The sequence below is a fragment of the Salmo salar genome, chromosome 02, assembly GCF_965601325.2.
Source record: "Salmo salar chromosome 02, fSalSal1, whole genome shotgun sequence".
NCBI classification, from domain to species: Eukaryota; Metazoa; Chordata; class Actinopteri; order Salmoniformes; family Salmonidae; genus Salmo; species Salmo salar.
The window spans coordinates 88,184,089-88,204,754 of NC_138292.1; the positions used below are offsets into that span (position 1 = coordinate 88,184,089).

The 20,666-nt window shown below is 42.8% G+C and overlaps 1 protein-coding gene across 2 annotated transcripts in view; it reads left to right on the top strand.

Moving 5' to 3' along the window:
* LOC123732493 (uncharacterized) overlaps window positions 1-19,294 on the top strand; it is a 30,197-nt gene extending 10,903 nt beyond the window's left edge. Inside the window, exons 2-3 of one of the 2 annotated variants that reach the window (XM_082968049.1) lie at window positions 1,362-1,577; window positions 15,416-19,294. In XM_082968049.1, the coding sequence (XP_082824175.1) occupies window positions 1,362-1,577; window positions 15,416-17,229 (2,030 nt within the window). In that variant the 3' untranslated portion in view covers window positions 17,230-19,294. Of the gene's footprint in view, window positions 1-1,361; window positions 1,578-4,935; window positions 10,377-15,415 lie in introns of those variants that run through there. The other variant, XM_082968052.1, reaches the window with a different exon arrangement.
* Window positions 19,295-20,666: the final 1,372 nt, after the last annotated feature.

Consider the following 20,666-nt stretch of genomic DNA (forward strand, 5'->3'; position numbering starts at 1 on the left):
CACCTGAGCTCAATTTCGAGTCTCATAGCAAAGAGCACTTAAGTAAATATTAAATATTAAATGTAAATACATTTGTAAAAATTTCTAAAAACCTGTTTTGGGTTTGTCTTTGTGGGGTATTGTGATGTCATTATGGGGTATTGTGATGTCATTATGAAGTATTGTATGTGGATTGATGAGGGCAAAAAATATTCAATTTTAGAATAAGGCTGTAACGTAACAAAATGTGGAAAAGGTGAAGGTGTCTGAATACTTTGCGAATGCACTGTATATCGCTGGCAGAGTTTTCTACCATTGGCAAATTTGTACACAGTCATGTGATACGTGGTATAGAAAAGTCCAATCTTAGGAGAGTACATGGGAGGCACTATACTGTGTGTCTTCAGGTGTCTATCTGGTTAAAACCACTGATACAGGAGCCCCTCCACCTTCTGGTGGGATGGATCATGTCTACAGAGAAACCTAGATTCAAATACTTAGATTTGTGTGTATTGGGTATATGTTGTGTAATTGTTAGATATTACTTGTTAGATATTACTGCACTGTCGGAGCTAGAAACACAAGTATTTCGTGACACCCGCAATAACATCTGCTAAACACGTGTATGTGACCAATATAATGTGATTTTGATTTGAAATAAACGTCCTATTTATCAAAGGTGCTTTTGGCTGGGGTCAAAATGACTCCAAAGGATTTAAATTTGTTATAAGTCCATTTTGATGCAGAAACACTAAACCATGATTTACATTTAATAAGAACCAGTTGATTGACAAAGTCATGAAAAATTGGATGAATTGATAAACCACATTTTGGCTATGATAAAAGATATGCCTCTGGGGTCGAAATGATCCATGTCAGAAGTATGGTTCAATGCAAATATGTAGTGAGTGTAAAGTTTGTTTTAAATACTCACTCATTAAAAACGAATCAATTAACACATGCTTCTCTTTGAACGACTTAATATAATATTATACTTTTATGAAATAAATGAAAAATAAACGTTTGGTTCCTCAACTGCGTTGCCCACTCCAGTCAGCAGATGGCGATGTGCGTCTTTTAGGTTCAGGCGATGCTGCCAGTGTGACGTATAATCTAGTGGACGGAGCGCTCCTTCAACAACAACAGCTAGTCAGACACCTCGGTAGCTTTCTAGCAAACATAGCTACAACATTCACGCGCTTTACACTGGTTGTGTATTAAACACACTTCTGTTGTATGTACTTGTTGACCTATTTAATTATATATTTACGTTGCTTGTCAGCTAGCTGGTTTGCTAAGTTAGCTTAGAACTAGGCTAGTCGCTAATGCTAGCTAGCTAACATCCCCGACCATGAGTTCACTAAGCTACTCTCCTCCTACAGTAAAACAAGAAGTAGAGGCTGAGGCTGTTACCGTGAAAGAAGAAGAGAAAGACGTTTCAGTTAAAGAAGAGGAAGACGAGTTTAAAGTGAAAGAGGAGGAGGATTCCGTTTTTGGAGTGACTAAGGAGGAGGAAAATGGATATCTGGGCCCGGTTTCCCAAACGCATCTTCAGGCACCCAATGGTTCTAACGATGAAAGGACCCTGATTAACACTAGTAAGTACTGTCTTAAAAACAGAGGCACAAACTCTGCAGTTGTTGAACAGATGTGTGGTGTTAAAGGGGAAATCTGCAATTGCTATATCCATATTTTGACTTTTAAATTATTAATTTATAGCCATTGATTCTTGAAGAATATAACACATGCCTCATGAGCTTAGTTCAACTGTTGTACCCCATCAGAACCCCAAATAAGCCTTTTTTACTCAGTTTAGAAACAATGTAAATCAACACTGTATCGCCTCAACATGGTTAAAACAATAATGTTGATATCATGGATGGTCAGTCCTTGCTTCCATAGGTCTGTCTATGAATTAGAGACCAGTTACATTTCTCCAGCCCCATCCATCATCTTATAACTAAAACAGTGGTGGAATTACAGCTTTGTTATTGTTTCAACTGCAAATTGGTTGATTGATTGTTGTGTGGCTTTTTTAAAGGGACAACCTAGGATTTAAACAACAACAAAATGGCTGCCCAGAGACTTGGTTTGGCAAACAGTTGAGGGATGGGGGCTGGAGAAATGTAACCACTCTCAAAATTAAATGTATTTATATAGCCCTTCTTACATCAGCTGATATCTCAAAGTGCTGTACAGAAACCCAGCCTAAAACCCCAAATAGCAAACAATGCAGGTGTAGAAGCACGGTGGCTAGGAAAAACGCCCTAGAAAGGCCAAAACCTAGGAAGAAACCTAGAGAGGAACCAGGCTATGAATGGTGGCCAGTCCTCTTCTGGCTTTGCCAGGGTGGAGATTAACAGAACATGGCCAAGATGTTCAAATGTTAATAAATGACCAGCATGGTCAAATAATAATAATCATAGTAGTTGTCGAGGGTGCAACAAGTCAGCAACTCAAGAGTAAGTGTCAGTTGGCTTTTTCATAGCCGATCTTTGAGAGTATCTCTACCGCTCCTGCTGTCTCTAGAGAGTTGAAAACAGCAGGTCTGGGACAGGTAGCACGTCCGGTGAACAGGTCAGGGTTCCAGCAGGTCTGGGACAGCAGGTCTGGGACAGGTAGCATGTCCGGTGAACAGGTCATGGTTCCATAGCCGCAGGCAGAACAGTTGAAACTGGAGCAGCAGCACGGCCAGGTGGACTGGGGACAGCAAGGAGTCATCATGCCAGGTAGTCCTGAGGCATGGTCCTAGGGCTCAGGTTCTCCGAAAGAGAGAAAGAGAGAATTAGAGAGAGCATATTTAAATTCACACAGGACACCGGATAAGACGAGAAATACTCCAGATGTAACAGACTGACCCTAGCCCCCCGACACATAAACTACTGCAGCATAAATACTGGAGGCTGAGACAGGAGGGGTCAGGAGACCCTGTGGCCCCATCCAGTTCAGACATCTTGGCATAACAATTATAAGGTGTTGACTTGACAGTCGCTGGACCCAGGTTTGAGTCCAGCTCAGGGCTACCCCCTGAATTGACTACACTATGAATACAAGGACTGGCCATCCATGATGTCATAATGATAGTTTAACCAGGTTTCTAGGCAATATAGAATATTCTAGAATTCATCCACAATGTCATAATGATAGTTTAACCAGGTTTCTAGGCTACAGTGGGGGGGGAAAGTATTTGATCCCCTGCTGATTTTGTACGTTTGCCCACTGACAAAGAAATTATCAGTCTATAATTTTAATGGTAGGTTTATTTGAACAGTGAGAGACAGAATAACAACAAAAATATCCAGAAAAACGCACGTCAAAAATGTTATAAATTGATTTGCATTTTAATGAGGGAAATAAGTATTTGACCCCCTCTCAATCAGAAAGATTTCTGGCTCCCAGGTGTCTTTTATACAGGTAACGAGCTGAGATTAGGAGCACACTCTTAAAGGGAATGCTCCTAATCTCAGTTTGTTACCTGTATAAAAGACACCTGTCCACAGAAGCAATCAATCAGATTCAGAACTCTCCACCATGGCCAAGAGCAAAGAGCTCGCCAAGGATGTCAGACAAGATTGTAGACCTACACAAGGCTGGAATGGGCTACAAGACCATCACCAAGCAGCTTGGTGAGAAGGTGACAACATTTGGTGCGATTATTCGCAAATGGAAGAAACACAAAAGAACTGTCAATATCCCTCGGCCTGGGGCTCCATGCAAGATCTCACCTTGTGGAGTTGCAATGAGAACGGTGAGGAATCAGCCCAGAATTACACGGGAGGATCTTGTCAATGATCTCAAGGCAGCTGGGACCATAGTAACCAAGAAAACAATTGGTAACACACTACGCCGTGAAGGACTGAAATCCTGCAGCGCCCGCAAGGTCCCCCTGCTCAAGAATACATATACATGCCCGTCTGAAGTTTGCCAATGAACATCTGAATGATTCAGAGGACAACTGGTGAAAGTGTTGTGGTCAGATGAGACCGAAATGGAGCTCTTTGACATCAACTCAACTCGCAGTGTTTGGAGGAGGAGGAATGCTGCCTATGACCCCAAGAACACCATCTCCACCGTCAAACATGGAGGTGGAAACATTATGCTTTTGGGGTGTTTTTCTGCTAAGGGGACAGGACAATTTCACCGCATCAAAGGGACGATGGACGGGGCAATGTACCGTCAAATCTTGGGTGAGAACCTCCTTCCCTCAGCCAGGGCATTGAAAATGGGTCGTGGATGGGTATTCCAGCATGACAATGACCCAAAACACACGGACAAGGCAACAAAGGAGTGGCTCAAGAAGAAGCACATTAAGGTCCTGGAGTGGCCTAGCCAGTCTCCAGACCTTAATCCCATAGAAAATCTGTGGAGGGAGCTGAAGGTTCGAGTTGCCAAACGTCAGCCTCGAAACCTTAATGACTTGGAGAAGATCTGCAAAGAGGAGTGGGACAAAATCCCTCCTGAGATGTGTGCAAACCTGGTGGCCAACTACAAGAAATGTCTGACGTCTGTGATTGCCAACAATGGTTTTGCCACCAAGTACTAAGTCATGTTTTGCAGAGGGGTCAAATACTTATTTCCCTCATTAAAATGCAAATCATTTTATAACATTTTTGACATGCGTTTTACTGGATTTTTTTGTTGTTATTCTGTCTCTCACTGTTCAAATAAACCTACTATTAAAATTATAGACTGATCATTTCTTTGTAAGTGGGCAAACGTACAAAATCAGCAGGGGATCAAATACTCCCCCCCCCCCCCCCCCCCCCCCACTGTATATAGTATATTCTAGAATTCATCCATGATGTTAAAATGATAGTTTAACCAGGTTTCTAGGCTATATAGTATATTCTAGAATTGCCAGTGTAGATTTCCTGTGGGGCGCAAATTATTAGAGCTGTTGATAAGTCATTGTATAATTTTCAGTATTTTTGTTTTCATGCCATTACATCAATATAGCCCAACCAGAGGAATAAACTCTTCCTGAACAACCACGTCCTGCTGGCCTTCATACATTCTGACGTTGCTGGTAATAGGCTACACAAGCAGTTGGCAACCTACATTTGGAGTGGAAATTTATCTTACCATTTTTACTGATCTGGTGCCAGTTATGATTTTAATATGCACATTTTACTGGAACAGTTTAATTGAATTTATAATAGTATCTCAAAATCATTGTCTGTGATTCATCTACATTCTATCTAAATCTAAATGAAAATTATAAAAATCTAAAAGTAACTTTTATTGCCAACTATGTAAAAAATTGCCTACATAAAGCCTGCAGGTAGAAAATATCCTCTGCTATTATTTTGACATTTTACATTCTTAAAATAAAGTGATGATCCTAACTGACCTAAGACAGTGAATTTTTGCTAGGATTAGATGTCAGGAATTGTGAAAAACTGAGTTTAAATGTATTTGGCTAAGGTGTATGTAAACGTCCGACTTCAACTGTATATTGCTGTTCACTGGACCCTATGATCACTTGGCTACATAGCTGATGCCTGCTGGACTGTTCATTAATAAGGTTCTCCATTTTGTTTATTTTGTTTATCTGTCGGTCCCAGCCTCGAACTCAGGCCCTGTGTGTAGTTAACTGATCCTCTCTGCCCATTCATCGCCATTTTACCTATTCTTGTTGTCTTAGCTGATTAGCTGTTGTTGTCTTACCCGTTGTTGTCTTAGCTACCTCTCCCAATCAACACCTGTGATTGCTTAATGCCTCGTTTATCTCTCTAATGTCAATATGCCTTGTATACTGTTGTTTAGGATAGTTATTGCTTTATTTTACTGCGGAGCCCCTAATCCCACTCAACATGCCTCAGAGAACTCTTTTGTCCCACCTCCCACACATGCGTTACCTCTGTGGTGGTTAATTTCTTTACTATCAAATGAGGAGAGACTAACTTCACACAAGTCAGAGTTATACTTAAACTAAATCTTTAATAATAAGAGCTTTGCAATAGCAATGATTTATCAACGATTCACCATTTTCTAATGATCCGTTGACAGTGGCAAAACAAAAGTACAAAGATCTTTTATAGCCAAGATACACATCTTTCAACCTACATGACGAACAACAGATACATAGAATGGTCACAAGGTTAACATTTGTATGAAAGATATCTATAATACATAGCAGACAGCATCTGCTGTGTCAACAGTTTTCATTGTATAGACCAGTGTCTGGTCCTCCTACTCCAAACTGGAACCGTCTCTTCCTGGTACGGTATAGAACAGAACCATTAACTCATGTTCTCTGGAATGCTCTTTAGGTTTTATTACCCAAAGACATCGTAAATCACCTCTGTCAGTGTTATCTCATAGAGGCCCATCCTCAGTAGAACACACACACAATAGTTAACAGAATACTCTATTCTGTCAAATAAAACAACCATTATAAGCATTATAACATAATCTTGCAATTTCCCTGACACATCACCTAGCATAACTGTTGCCTCCAGAGATGCAACCTCTCTTATCTTCACTCAATGCCTAGGTTTACCTCCACTGTACCCGCACCCTACCATACCCCTGTCTGTACATTATGCCTTGAATCTATCCTACCACGCCCAGAAATCTGCTCCTTTTATTCTCTGTTCACAACGCACTAGACGACCAGTTCTGATAGCCTTTAGCCGTACCCTCATCCTACTCCTCTGTTCCTCGGGTGATGTAGAGGTTAAGCCAGGCCCTGTGTGTCCCCCGGCGCTCTCATTTGTTGACTTCTGTAACCGTAAAAGCCTTGGTTTCATGCATGTTAACATCAGAAGCCTCCTCCCTAAGTTTGTTTGACTCACTGCTTTAGCACACTCCACCAACCTTGATGTCCTTGCCGTGTCTGAATCCTGGCTTTGGAAGGCCACCAAAAATTCTGAAATTTCCATCCCCAACTACAACATTTTCCATCAAGATAGAACTGCCAAAGGGGGAGGAGTTGCAATCTACTAGAGAGATGGCCTGCATAGTTCTGTCATACTTTCCAGGTCTATGCCCAAACAGTTTGAGCTTCTAATTTTAAAAATGAATCTCTCCAGAAATAAGTCTAACTGTTGCCACCTGTTACAGATCCCCCTCAGCTCCCAGCTGTGCCCTGGACACCATATGTGAATTGATTGCCCCTATCTATCTTCAGAGTATATTCTGTTAGGTGACCTAAACTGGGATGCCTGGTTGCTCTTTAAAAGTAATTTCCTCACCACCTTAAATAAGCATGCCCCTTTCAAAAATTGTAAAACTAAGAACAGATATAGCCCTTGGTTCTCTCCAGACCTGACTGCCCTCGACCAGCACAAAAACATCCTGTTGCGTACTGTACTAGCATCGAATAGTCCCCACGATATGCAACCTTTCAGAGAAGTCGGGAACCAATACACACAGTCAGTTAGGAAAGCAAAAGCTAGCTTTTACAAACAGAAATTTGCATCCTGTAGCTTTAACTCCAAAAAGTTTTGGGACACTGTAAAGTCCATGGAGAATAAGAGCACCTCATCCCAGCTGCCCACTGCACTGAGGCTAGGAAATACTGTCACCACCAATAAATCCACTATAATCGAGAATTTCAATAAGCATTTCTCTACAGCTGGACATGCTTTCCTCCTGGCTACCCCAACCCCGGCCAACAGCTCCCCACCCCCCACAGCTACTTGCCCAAACCTCCCCAGCTCCTCCTTCATCCAAATCCAGATAGCTGATGTTCTGAAAGAGCTGCAAAACCTGGACCTGTACAAATCAGCTGGGCTAGACAATCTGGACCCACTCTTTCTAAAATTATCCGCCGCCATTGTGGCAACCCCTATTACTAGTCTGTTCCACCTCTCTTTAGTATCGTACTATTCTAAAGTGGTTGTTCCACTGGATATCATAAGGTGAATGCACCAATTTGTAAGTCGCTCTGGATAAGAGCGTCTGCTAAATTACGTAAATGTAATGTCCGAGATTCCTAAAGATTGGAACGCTTCCGCGGTCATCCCCCCTCTTCAAAGGGGGTGACACTCTAGACCCAAACTGTTACAGACCTATATCCATCCTGCCCTGCCTTTCTAAAGTCTTCGAAAGCCAAGTTAACTAACAGATCACTGACCATTTTGAATCCCACCGTACCTTCTCCGCTGTGCAATCCAGTTTCCGAGCTGGTCACGGGTGCACCTCAGCCATGCTCAAGGTACTAAACGATATCATAACCGCCATCGATAAAAGACAGTACTGTGCAGCCATCTTCATCAACCTGGCCAAGGCTTTCGACTCTGTTAATCACCGTATTCTTATCGGCAGACTCAACAGCCTTGGTTTCTCAAATGACTGACTCACCTGGTTCTCACCTGGTGAGCCTGTTGTCCGGACCTCTGGCAGTCTCTATGGGGGTACCACAGGGTTCAATTCTCGAGCCGACTCTTTTCTCTGTATATACCAACGATATTGCTCTTGCTGCGGGTGATTCTATGATCCACCTTTACGCAGACGACACCATTCTGTATACATCTGGCCCTTTTTTGGACAATGTGTTAACAAACCTCCAACCGAGCTTCAATGTCATACAACACTCCTTCCGTGGTCTCCAACTGCTCTTAAACGCTAGTAAAACTAAATGTATGCTCTTCAACCGATCGCTGCCCGCACCCGCCCGTCCAGCATCACTACTCTGGACGGTTCTGACTTAGAATATGTGGACAACTGTAAATACCTAGGTGTCTGGCTAGACTGTAAACTCTCCTTCCAGACTAATGTTAAGCATTTCCAATCCAAAATGTGATCTAGAATCGGCTTCCTATTTCGCAACAAAGCCTCCTTCACTCACGCTGCCAAACATACCTTCGTAAAACTGACTATCCTACGGATCCTTGACTTCGGCAATGTCATTTTCAAAATAGCCTCCAACACTCTACTCAGCAAACTAGAATGCAGTCTATCACAGTGCCATTCATTTTGTCACCAAAGCCCCATATAGCACCCACCACTGCGACCTGTATGCTCTCTTCGGCTGGCCCTCGCTACATATTCGTCGCCAAACCCACTGGCTCCAGGTCATCTATAAGTCTTTGCTAGGCCGCCTTCACTCAGCTCACTGGTCACCATAGCAACACCCACCCATAGCACGCGCTCCAGGAGGTATATCTCAGTGGTCATCCCCAAAGCTAACACCTACATTGGCCGCCTTTCCTTCCAGTTCTCTGCTGCCAATGACTGGAACGAATTGCAAAAATCGCTGAATTTGGAGACTTTCACCTCCCTCACTAACTTTAAGCATCAGCTATCTGAGCAGCTTACCGATCGCTGCAGCTGTACATAGTCCATCTGTAAATAGCCCATCCAACTACCTACCTCATCCCCATGTTATTTACTTTTTTTTGCTCTTTTGTACACCAGAATTTCTACTTGCACATCATCTGCACATCTATCACTCCAGTGTTAATTTGTTAAATTGTAATTACTCTGCTACTATGGCCTATTTATTGCCGTGCCTTCTTACTCCATTTGCACACACTGTATATAGATTTTTCTATTGTGTTATTGACTGTTCGTTTGTTTATCCCACGTGTAACTCTGTGTTGTTGTTTTTGTCGCACTGCTTTTCTTTATCTTGGCCAGGTCGCAGTTGTAAATGAGAACTTGTTCTCAACTAGCCTACCTGGTTAAATAAAGGTGAAAAAAAAATGAAATTAAAACATCTTAACTTTATTTACAACAACCAAATGGATACTGTCATTAACGCGGTTCTTCAATAATTACACATAATTCTTAATACTGTAGCTGTTTTGTTAGTCACATGTTCAACTATCATCAGCTGATCCAGGAAATCTTTTTCTGAATGACAGTCACATGACAAACATCACGACATGCAACAACAACCAAAGTGCTTCTTCATTCATTACTCTGGTAAAGACAGTTATGCTGTGCTCCACTTTGGATCCAAGATCCTTAACAAATTGATGTTTATAATGTTATTGTCTGCTTGATTTACTGTAGGGTCTCGTTAGTCAGTTTGCACACAGAGATACTTTGCTCATAATGTGTAGAGAACTGTTCCTTGATGGATAGGCTATTGTACAACACACAGAGCTATTTTCCTATATTTGTTGTTAGAAGTCAGACAGTTCTCTCCCCTCTGCACAGGCCATACAAGCGCTTCACACCGCGTGGCCGCTGCCACTCTAACCTGGTGGTCCCAGCGCGCACGACCCACGTGGAGTTCCAGGTCTCCGGCAGCCTCTGGAACTGCCGGTCTGCAGCCAACAAGGCTGAGTTCATCTCAGCCTATGCTACCCTCCAGTCCCTAGACTTCCTGGCGCTGACGGAAACATGGATTACCACAGATAACACTGCTATTCCTACTGCTCTCTCTTCGTCTGCCCACGTGTTCTCGCATACCCCTAGAGCATCGAGCCAGCGGGGTGGTGGCACTGGAATCCTCATCTCTCCCAAGTGGACATTCTCTCTTTCTCCCCTGACCCATCTGTCTATCTCCTCATTTGAATTCCATGCTGTCACAGTTACCAGCCCTTTCAAGCTTAACCTCTTGGGGCTAGGTGGGACGCTAGCGTGCCACCCGTGGTGCACTCCATCAACAGCAGGTGCATTTCAAGAGCGGCAAATTTGAATCCAAATAAATGTCAAAATTCAAATTTTTCAAAAATACAACTATTTTACACCATTTGAAAGATAAACATCTCCTTAATCTAACCACGTTTTACGATTTCAAAAAGGTTTTACGGCGAAAGCATAAATTTAGAGTATGTTAGGACAGTACATTTACAAGAGTTGTGTGTAATGTTTTGTCAAGTCAAAGACAGGGTCACCAAAACCATAAAACCAGCTAAAATTATGCACTAACCTTTTACAATCTCCATCAGATGACACTCCTAGGACATTATGTTAGACAATGCATGCATTTTTAGTTCTATCAAGTTCATATTTATATCCAAAAACAGCGTTTTACTATGGCATTGATGTTGAGGAAATCGTTTCCCTCCAATAACCGGCAGTCAAGTCAGCGTCACAAATTAAATAATTAAAATTAGAAAACATTGGTAAAATATTATATTGTCATTTAAAGAATTATAGATTTACATCTCTTGAACTCAATCAACTTGCCAGATTTAAAAATAACCTTACTGGGAAATCACACTTTGCAATAATCTGAGCACTGCGCCCAGAAAAATACGCGTTGCGATACAGACTAGACGTCATGTTGGGGAGATCTAAAATCGAAAATACTATGTAAATAATCCATTACCTTTGATTCTCTTCATCAGATGTCACTTCCAGGTATCACAGGTCCATAACGAATGTAGTTTTGTTCAAAAAAGCTCATAATTTATGTCCAAAAATCTCCGTCTCGTTAGCACATGATGTAAGCCAGCCGGACTTCTCGTCATGAACGAGGGGAAAAAATATATTTCCGTTCGTTCAAACATGTCAAACGTTGTATAGCATAAATCATTAGGGCCTTTTTTAACCAGAACATGAATAATATTCAAGGTGGACGAATGCATACTCTTTTATAACGTATTGGAACGAGGGTACCCAACATGAACTCGCGCGCCAGGTGTCTAATGGGACATCATCGTTCCATGGCTCTTGTTCGGTCAGATCTCCCTCCAGAAGACTCAAAACACTTTGTAAAGGCTGGTGACATCTAGTGGAAGCAATAGGAAGTGCCAAAATATTCCTAAGCCCCTGTGTTTTTCAATGGGATAGGTTTAAAGTCAATACAACACATCAGGTATCCACTTCCTGTCAGAAAATGTCTCAGGGTTTTGCCTGCCAAATGAGTTCTGTTATACTCACAGACACCATTCAAACAGTTTTAGGAACTTTAGAGTGTTTTCTATCCATATATAATAAGTATATGCATATTCTAGTTAGGGGTAGGATTAGTAACCAGATTAAATCGGGTAAATTTTTTTTATCCAGACGTGCAAATGCTGCCCCCTAGACCCAACAGGTTAACATCCTTATCATTTATCGCCCTCCAGGTTCCCTTGGAGAGTTCATCAATGAGCTTGACGCCTTGATAAGTTCCTTTCCTGAAGATGGCTCACCTCTCACAGTTCTGGGTGACTTTAACCTCCCCACGTCTACCTTTGACTCATTCCTCTCTGCCTCCTTCTTTCCACTCCTCTCCTCTTTTGACCTCACCCTCTCACCTTCCCCCCCTACTCACAAGGCAGGCAATACGCTTGACCTCATCTTTACTAGATGCTGTTCTTCCACTAATCTCATTGCAACTCCCCTCCAAATCTCCGTCCACTACCTTGTATCCTTTTCCCTCTTGCTCTCATCCAACACTTCTCACTCTGCCCCTACTCGGATGGTATTGCGCCGTCCCAACCTTCGCTCTCTCTCTCCCGCTACTCTCTCCTCTTCCATCCTATCATCTCTTCCCTCTGCTCAAACCTTCTCCAACCTATCTCCTGATTCTGCCTCCTCAACCCTCCTCTCCTCCCTTTCTGCATCCTTTGATTTTCTCTGTCCCCTATCCTCCAGGCCGGCTCGGTCCTCCCCTCCTGCTCCGTGGCTCGACGACTCACTACGAGCTCACAGAACAGGGCTCCGGGCAGCCGAGCGGAAATGGAGGAAAACTCGCCTCCCTGCGGACCTGGCATCCTTTCACTCCCTCCTCTCTACATTCTCCTCTTCTGTCTCTGCTGCTAAAGCCACTTTCTACCACCCTAAATTGCAAGCATCTGCCTCTAACCCTAGGAAGCTCTTTGCTACCTTCTCCTCCCTCCTGAATCCTCCTCCCCCTCCCCCCCCCCCCCTCCTCCCTCTCTGCGGATGACTTCGTCAACCATTTTGAAAAGAAGGTTGACGATATCCGATCCTCGTTTGCTAAGTCAAACGACACCGCTGGTCCTGCTCACACTGCCCTACCCTGTGCTTTGACCTCTTTCTCCCCTCTCTCTCCAGATGAAATCTCGCGTCTTGTGACGGCCGGCCGCCCAACAACCTGCCCACTTGACCCTATCCCCTCCTCTCTTCTCCAGACCATTTCCGGAGACCTTCTCCCCTTCCTCACCTCGCTCATCAACTCATCCTTGACCGCTGGCTACGTCCCTTCCGTCTTCAAGAGAGCGAGAGTTGCACCCCTTCTGAAAAAACCTACACTCGATCCCTCCGATGTCAACAACTACAGACCAGTATCCCTTCTTTCTTTTCTCTCCAAAACTCTTGAACGTGCCGTCCTTGGCCAGCTCTCCTGCTATCTCTCTCAGAATGACCTTCTTGATCCTAATCAGTCAGGTTTCAAGACTGGGCATTCAACTGAGACTGCTCTTCTCTGTGTCACGGAGGCTCTCCGCACTGCTAAAGCTAACTCTCTCTCCTCTGCTCTCATCCTTCTAGACCTATCTGCTGCCTTTGATACTGTGAACCATCAGATCCTCCTCTCCACCCTCTCCGAGTTGGGCATCTCCGGCGCGGCCCACGCTTGGATTGCGTCCTACCTGACAGGTCGCTCCTACCAGGTGGTGTGGCGAGAATCTGTCTCCGCACCATGCGCTCTCACCACTGGTGTCCCCCAGGGCTCTGTTCTAGGCCCTCTCCTATTCTCGCTATACACCAAGTCACTTGGCTCTGTCATATCCTCACATGGTCTCTCCTATCATTGCTATGCAGACGACACACAATTAATCTTCTCCTTTCCCCCTTCTGATAACCAGGCGGCGAATCGCATCTCTGCATGTCTGTCAGACATATCAGTGTGGATGACGGATCACCACCTCAAGCTGAACCTCGGCAAGACGGAGCTGCTCTTCCTCCCGGGGAAGGACTGCCCGTTCCATGATCTCGCCATCACGGTTGACAACTCCCTTGTGTCCTCCTCCCAGAGTGCTAAGAACCTTGGCGTGATCCTGGACAACACCCTGTCGTTCTCCACTAACATCAAGGCGGTGACCCGATCCTGTAGGTTCATGCTCTACAACATTCGCAGAGTACGACCCTGCCTCACACAGGAAGCGGCGCAGGTCCTAATCCAGGCACTTGTCATCTCCCGTCTGGATTACTGCAACTCGCTGTTGGCTGGGCTCCCTGCCAGTGCCATTAAACCCCTACAACTCATCCAGAACGCCGCAGCCCGTCTGGTGTTCAACCTTCCCAAGTTCTCTCACGTCACCCCGCTCCTCCGCTCTCTCCACTGGCTTCCAGTTGATGCTCGCATCCGCTACAAGACCATGGTGATTGCCTACGGAGCTGTGAAGGGAACGGCACCTCCATACCTTCAGGCTCTGATCAGGCCCTACACCCAAACAAGGGCACTGCGTTCATCCACCTCTGGCCTGCTGGCCCCCCTACCTCTGAGGAAGCACAGTTCCCGCACAGCCCAGTCAAAACTGTTCGCTGCTCTGGCACCCCAATGGTGGAACAAGCTCCCTCACGACGCCAGGACAGCGGAGTCAATCACCACCTTCCGGAGACACCTGAAACCCCACCTCTTTAAGGAATACCTAGGATAGGATAAAGTAATCCTTCTAACCCCCCCCCCCTTAAAAGATTTAGATGCACTATTGTAAAGTGGTTGTTCCACTGGATATCATAAGGTGAATGCACCAATTTGTAAGTCGCTCTGGATAAGAGCGTCTGCTAAATGACTTAAATGTAAATGTAAATGTAGAAGAAGTTATGGGTCCTACAGTAGGTCTATGTTATTGTTAGGTGAAGTTATGGGCCAATTTGGCAAACAGTATACAAACCCTCATTGTCAGGCTGATGAAAAAGCCAAAGAGCATTTTACTGGTTGAAGTGTTTTTTAAGTACAAAGTGGTTGATTTGCGATGATGACACAAACATTATATTAAGCAAGACATTCAAACGAGCCTTACAATTATAATCCAAAGTAGTGTGAAATGTACTCATAAGCAACCTGGTAATGGAGCAAAGCATTTTTGCTCCAGGCAGATATACTACATCCATAACTAGTGGTTTCCTCATTACCAGATATACTACATCCATAACTAGTGGTTTCCTCATTACCAGACATACTACATCCATGACTAGTGGTTTCCTCATTACCAGATATACTACATCCATGACTAGTGGTTTCCTCATTACCAGATATACTACATCCATAACTAGTGGTTTCCTCATTAGCGGGAGGAGTTTCTACAACAACTTGCATCGCCCTCGTGCCGCAATTTTAGCAAACACAGAAACGGTCCTATATTGGAGACCAGAAGTCATCTGGCACATTGCTTAGGGTCTCAACAACATGAATAACTTATTTCTAGTCTACAATCTTAGATGTTACTACTAATGTGAAAACAAGAATAAATCTGACTATTGTTGCTATCTTGACTGTCTCCATTTTCAAATTTAACAGACTTCAATTGTTGTACAACTTCATGGGTATGCTCTGGGCATCACCCTTTACTTTAAATAAACAGTGGATTTCCACTGTTGTGGGACTTTAACCATCTGTCTGACTTTGTCATTCACACAGGAGAGAGACGTGACTATCGTGGATCCTCTGGGGAGCCTCAACAACCTCATGATGCTGACAAGGCAGAGAAGAGTCTCTCCAGATCAGAACACCTCAAGAAACACCAGCAGAGACCCACAGGGAAGAGAACTCACAGCTGCTCTGACTGTGGGAAGAAATTCACCTCATCAACAGCCATTAAAATGCATCAGAGAATCCACACACGAGAGAAACCTTATAGCTGTACTCAATGTGGGAAGAGTTTTGATACATCTAGCCGTCTTAATGTACACCAAAAAACACACACAGGAGACAAACCTTATAGCTGTGATCGATGTGGGAAGAGTTTTACTCGGCTAAGCAGCCTGATAGCACACCAGAGAATACACACAGGAGAGAAACCGTATAGCTGTGATGAATGTGGGAAGAGTTTTACTCAGCTAAGCAGCCTGATATCACACCAGAGAATACACACAGGAGAGAAACCATATAGCTGTGATGAATGTGGGAAGAGTTTTACTCAGCTAGGCAGCCTGATATCACACCAAAGAATACACACAGGAGAGAAACCATATAGCTGTGATGAATGTGGGAAGAGTTTTACTACGACGAGCCATCGGACTCTTCACCAGAGAACACACACAGGAGAGAAACCGTATAGCTGTGATGAATGTGGGAAGAGTTTTACTCAGCTAAGCAGCCTGATATCACACCAGAGAATACACACAGGAGAGAAACCATATAGCTGTGATGAATGTGGGAAGAGTTTTACTACGACGAGCCATCGGACTCTTCACCAGAGAACACACACAGGAGAGAAACCGTATAGCTGTGATGAATGTGGGAAGAGTTTTACTCAGCTAAGCAGCCTGATATCACACCAGAGAATACACACAGGAGAGAAACCATATAGCTGTGATGAATGTGGGAAGAGATTTACTAAGTCGAGCAATCTGACTCTTCACCAGAGAACACACACAGGAGAGAAACCTTATAGCTGTATTCAATGTGGGAAGAGTTTTACTCATTCAACCAGCCTGATATTACACCAGAGAACACACACAGGAGAGAAACCTTATAGCTGCGATCAATGTGGGAAGAGTTTTACTCAGCTAGGCAGCCTGATATCACACCAAAGAATACACACAGGAGAGAAACCATATAGCTGTGATGAATGTGGGAAGAGTTTTGCTACGACGAGCCATCGGACTCTTCACCAGAGAACACACACAGGAGAGAAACCTTATTGCTGTACTGAATGTGGGAAGAGTTTTGTTCAGTCTTGTGAACTGAAGATACACCAGAGAACACACACAGGAGAGAAACCTTATAGCTGTACTGAATGTGGGAAGAGTTTTGTTCAATCTTGCAAACTGAAGATACACCAGAGAATACACACAGGAGAGAAACCTTATAGCTGTATTCAATGTGGGAAGAGTTTTGTTCAATCTGGAGAACTGAAGATACACCAGAGAACACACACAGGAGAGAAACCTTATAGCTGTGATGAATGTGGGAAGAGTTATAATGATTCTAGCAATCTGACTCGACACCAGAGAACACACACAGGAAAGAAACCATATAGCTGTGATGAATGTGGGAAGAGTTTTGCTACATCTAGCATTCTGACTCTTCACAGGAGAACACACACAGGAGAGAAACCTTATAGCTGTACTCAATGTGGGAAGAATTTTACTCATTCAACCAGCCTGATATCACACCAGAGAACACACACAGGAGAGAAATCTTATATCTGTGATCAATGTGGGAAGTGTTTTACTCAGCTAAGCAACCTGGTATCACACCAGAGAACACACAGGAGAGAAACCGTATAGCTGTGATGAATGTGGGAAGAGTTTTACTTTGTCGAGCAATCTGACTGTTCACCAGAGAAAACACACTGGAGAGAAACCCTATAGCTGTACTCAATGTGGGAAGTTATTTATAACATCTAGCCATATGAAGATACACCAGAGAACACACACAGGAGAGAAACCTCAAGGCTGTGACCAGAGATAATCTGATTAAAGATCTCTGATCAAACATCAGAAAATACATACATGAAGGAGTTGTTTCATGATATCAATGAATTAATGTCACAATGTAGAATGTTTTAACATTGAAGAAGGAGCATTTTAATGATGTCACAATGTAGAACTCTAAACGTTTGTCTCCTGTTCTATTGATTTCAACATGATATGGAAATTAGCCTCAGGGGAAAAATCCAGGCTCGGAATTGAAAGAGTACTATTTATGTGATTTAACAAAAAAAGAGTTGTGTTACACTTACCACGTTGGTGACCCACTGGAATCAAAATGCAACACTTCAAAATGTAGTAATCTGTTTTCTACAAAGGTTCCTCTAACCAGTGATGTTCACATTATTCCCAGATTCCATGTGGTTTTTGAGCTGTTAGTTTAACAGGACGTGCAACCTCATCTCCCTTCTGTCACACAATTGATTTCAACATGATATCGATGAGTTATGACAAATAAGTGTTGTGTTCCTTTGTTTAGCGACCCCTACATTTAAATGCATCACTCCAAAATGTAGCTGACTGTCTTCTGCAGGTTGTCCTCTAATCAGTGAGGTAAAAGATATCTCCCATTTCCATGTGTTTTTTTAGTTGTGTTAGTTTCAACAGCACGCACAACCTGATTTTCCCCCTAATTGATATCACTGATTTATTGCTACTTGTCAAAACAACAGCATTTGAGGTGCTTGTGCAGTTTATAAGGTGCTTGTTTAAATAAATACAAGTAATATGATTATTGTGGCAGATGTTTGTGTACATAGCACATTTTATGTTTAGGTTTTCAATTAATCCCAAACTGTTTCTGCATATTGGTTATTGATTTAGACATGTTTAAACTGTGCTTTGACATTGAGCTATCCCACCTAGCAAAAAAATGTCATTAAAAAGACGTTAAAATGTACATTTCATGTAATATTTAGTAATCATAATTATTTATGTAACCGACTGACAATTGTTGGTACAATTATATTGACTTTGTTGCCCTGCTTTTAGAATATCAGGGTTCATTCTCAGATGTGCCAACCCAAATGTACTAGAGCATGACATTGGGGACTGGGCCCCGATCCAACAACATGCCTATCTAGTGAACCCTGAGAAGAGAGAGAAGCTCCGCAGTGAGGTGGAAAGTTACTACGGATATTGCAGGAGTTTCCTCTTGAAATCAGACATGTCCGTGGTAAGGACAACTTGGTTGCTGATTGTCTCAAGGGTGGGCAGTCAAAAAGATTTGTGTTCTGCATTTAACCAGTGCTTAAACCATGGATCACAATTTATTTTGACTGCACGTTTTTCCGTATTGGAGATGAGTTTTGTTTGGGCTCGTTCCAAGGGGACGAGAGTTCTAGAAGCTAGTGAGTTTTAGGAAGACGAGAGTTCTAGAAGCGTGTGTATATATAGAAAGAATATAGATAATAAACAATATAGAATATAGATTCGATAGAAAGAAAAATGAGAAAAAAATAATACAATTGAATATTATTATTTAGAAATACGTGTTTTTTCTGGTTTTTAATTGTTGACATCCAATAGACACCATGTTTATATTGTAGAAGGTGAAGCATTGTAGTTGATTATAATGTGATATGGACGTTTTCTGTTGGTGGTGAGAAAACTTGTCCAACAAAAATCTTGGATATATTTGTTGTCTTAACTGGGTTGGATATCGCATCCAATTAATATTTTAATCAATGGCATTTCCTTAGAATGTTCATTAGTCTTTCAGTTGTTAGTCTTCTGTTTTTTATCCTCTTATGTTTGTTGTGTACTAAATATTTATATTTTTTTTCATTGTTTTTTCCTGTGAAGCCAGTGTTGCCTCCATGTCTGACATGTGCTGTATAAATAAAGCTTGATTTTATTTGAACATATTATAAAACAAATGAACCCAATGACCGACCAATCAATAGACTCTTGGTCCATCTTAGTATGAAAAACAGTATCAATCCCATGTCATAGGATTCAACTACTGAAAACGGAAACAAACACATGGATCAAACAGATCAATCCCACTTTTCCAGCCTGCTGAAGGCGTGGTGGAGTGGTAAACACCACCCCCGGCTCTACCAGGGGCTTGAGGTGGTCTCCCACAGCTCTGATTATGTCATGTTCTGTGGCCTTGCTGTTCCATTTCTGACTGTCCCTACAACACAGAAAGAAACACATTTAGTCATATTATATAAAACACTCAAAGTAATGGATATGGAGCATCTATGGCCTCAGTTATACCTGGCACCTAAATGTGACTTCCGATCACTCCAAGCTGCATTAGGTTCTGATCTGCCAGGATGGGCATTGTGTTCGGAATTTGCGTCAGGCTACCGAATATCCATAAGCAATATAAAGAGATGGGTGGGGAAAAGTACATTTGACACAAATGACCTTCATATTATCAAAGAACAAATGTGTGTGTCTGAGGGGAAATTAACTTTCATACAGCCAAAAGGGGTGAGAAATTACACCAATATCAGTGGACAATTTGTACTAATGTAAATAAACATAGATGATGGAACATATTCCCTTTTGCTAATGTGATGAACCGCTAAGGGGACATAAATATTTACCATCTAAACCATGTGTGACCTCTCACCTCTCTGGCTGTAGAAGTGTTCTTCCTAACCAGTCCCTCAACAGCTCTCTGACTGAGCTCCACCCTCACTGGGTCTTCAGAGGAGAGGAAGGCTGAGGAGGGATGGAAGGATGAATGGATCAGTCAGTCAATAAAGTGTAGAGCTGCTGTCTATGCTGTCTGACAAAATCACTATTTTAGTAGTTCATTAAAGTAAATAAGGCTTTATGACTGCTGAATACCAAATATCAATCATTTAAATCATGTATTTTCAGGTAGAGATACATCCTTGGGACGTCCATAGCCCATTGAAGTTGACATTTAAAATGGTTAGGGTTAAGGTTAGGGTTTAGGGTAGGGATGTCCCAAGGATTCCAGATTGCATTGACCATCGTGTATTATTCTGTCTCTTTTACATAGCAGGTGTAAAATAAACACAGACAGGACAAGTAGGCACGCACTGCATTATGGTCATTGAAGTTTAAAAATAGCATCTAATTATGCCAATCTGTACGTGGGGTTGTTAGAGAAGAATGTGATTGTCAGTCCCAACAATCCATTCTTGCACCTCATCAGGCTCTGAAAAAGGCTTCACTGATGACGTGTTCCATCTATTCCAGGGGACAGCAGAGGAACTTCATCGATTCCACTCCTTCATCAATACAAGCAG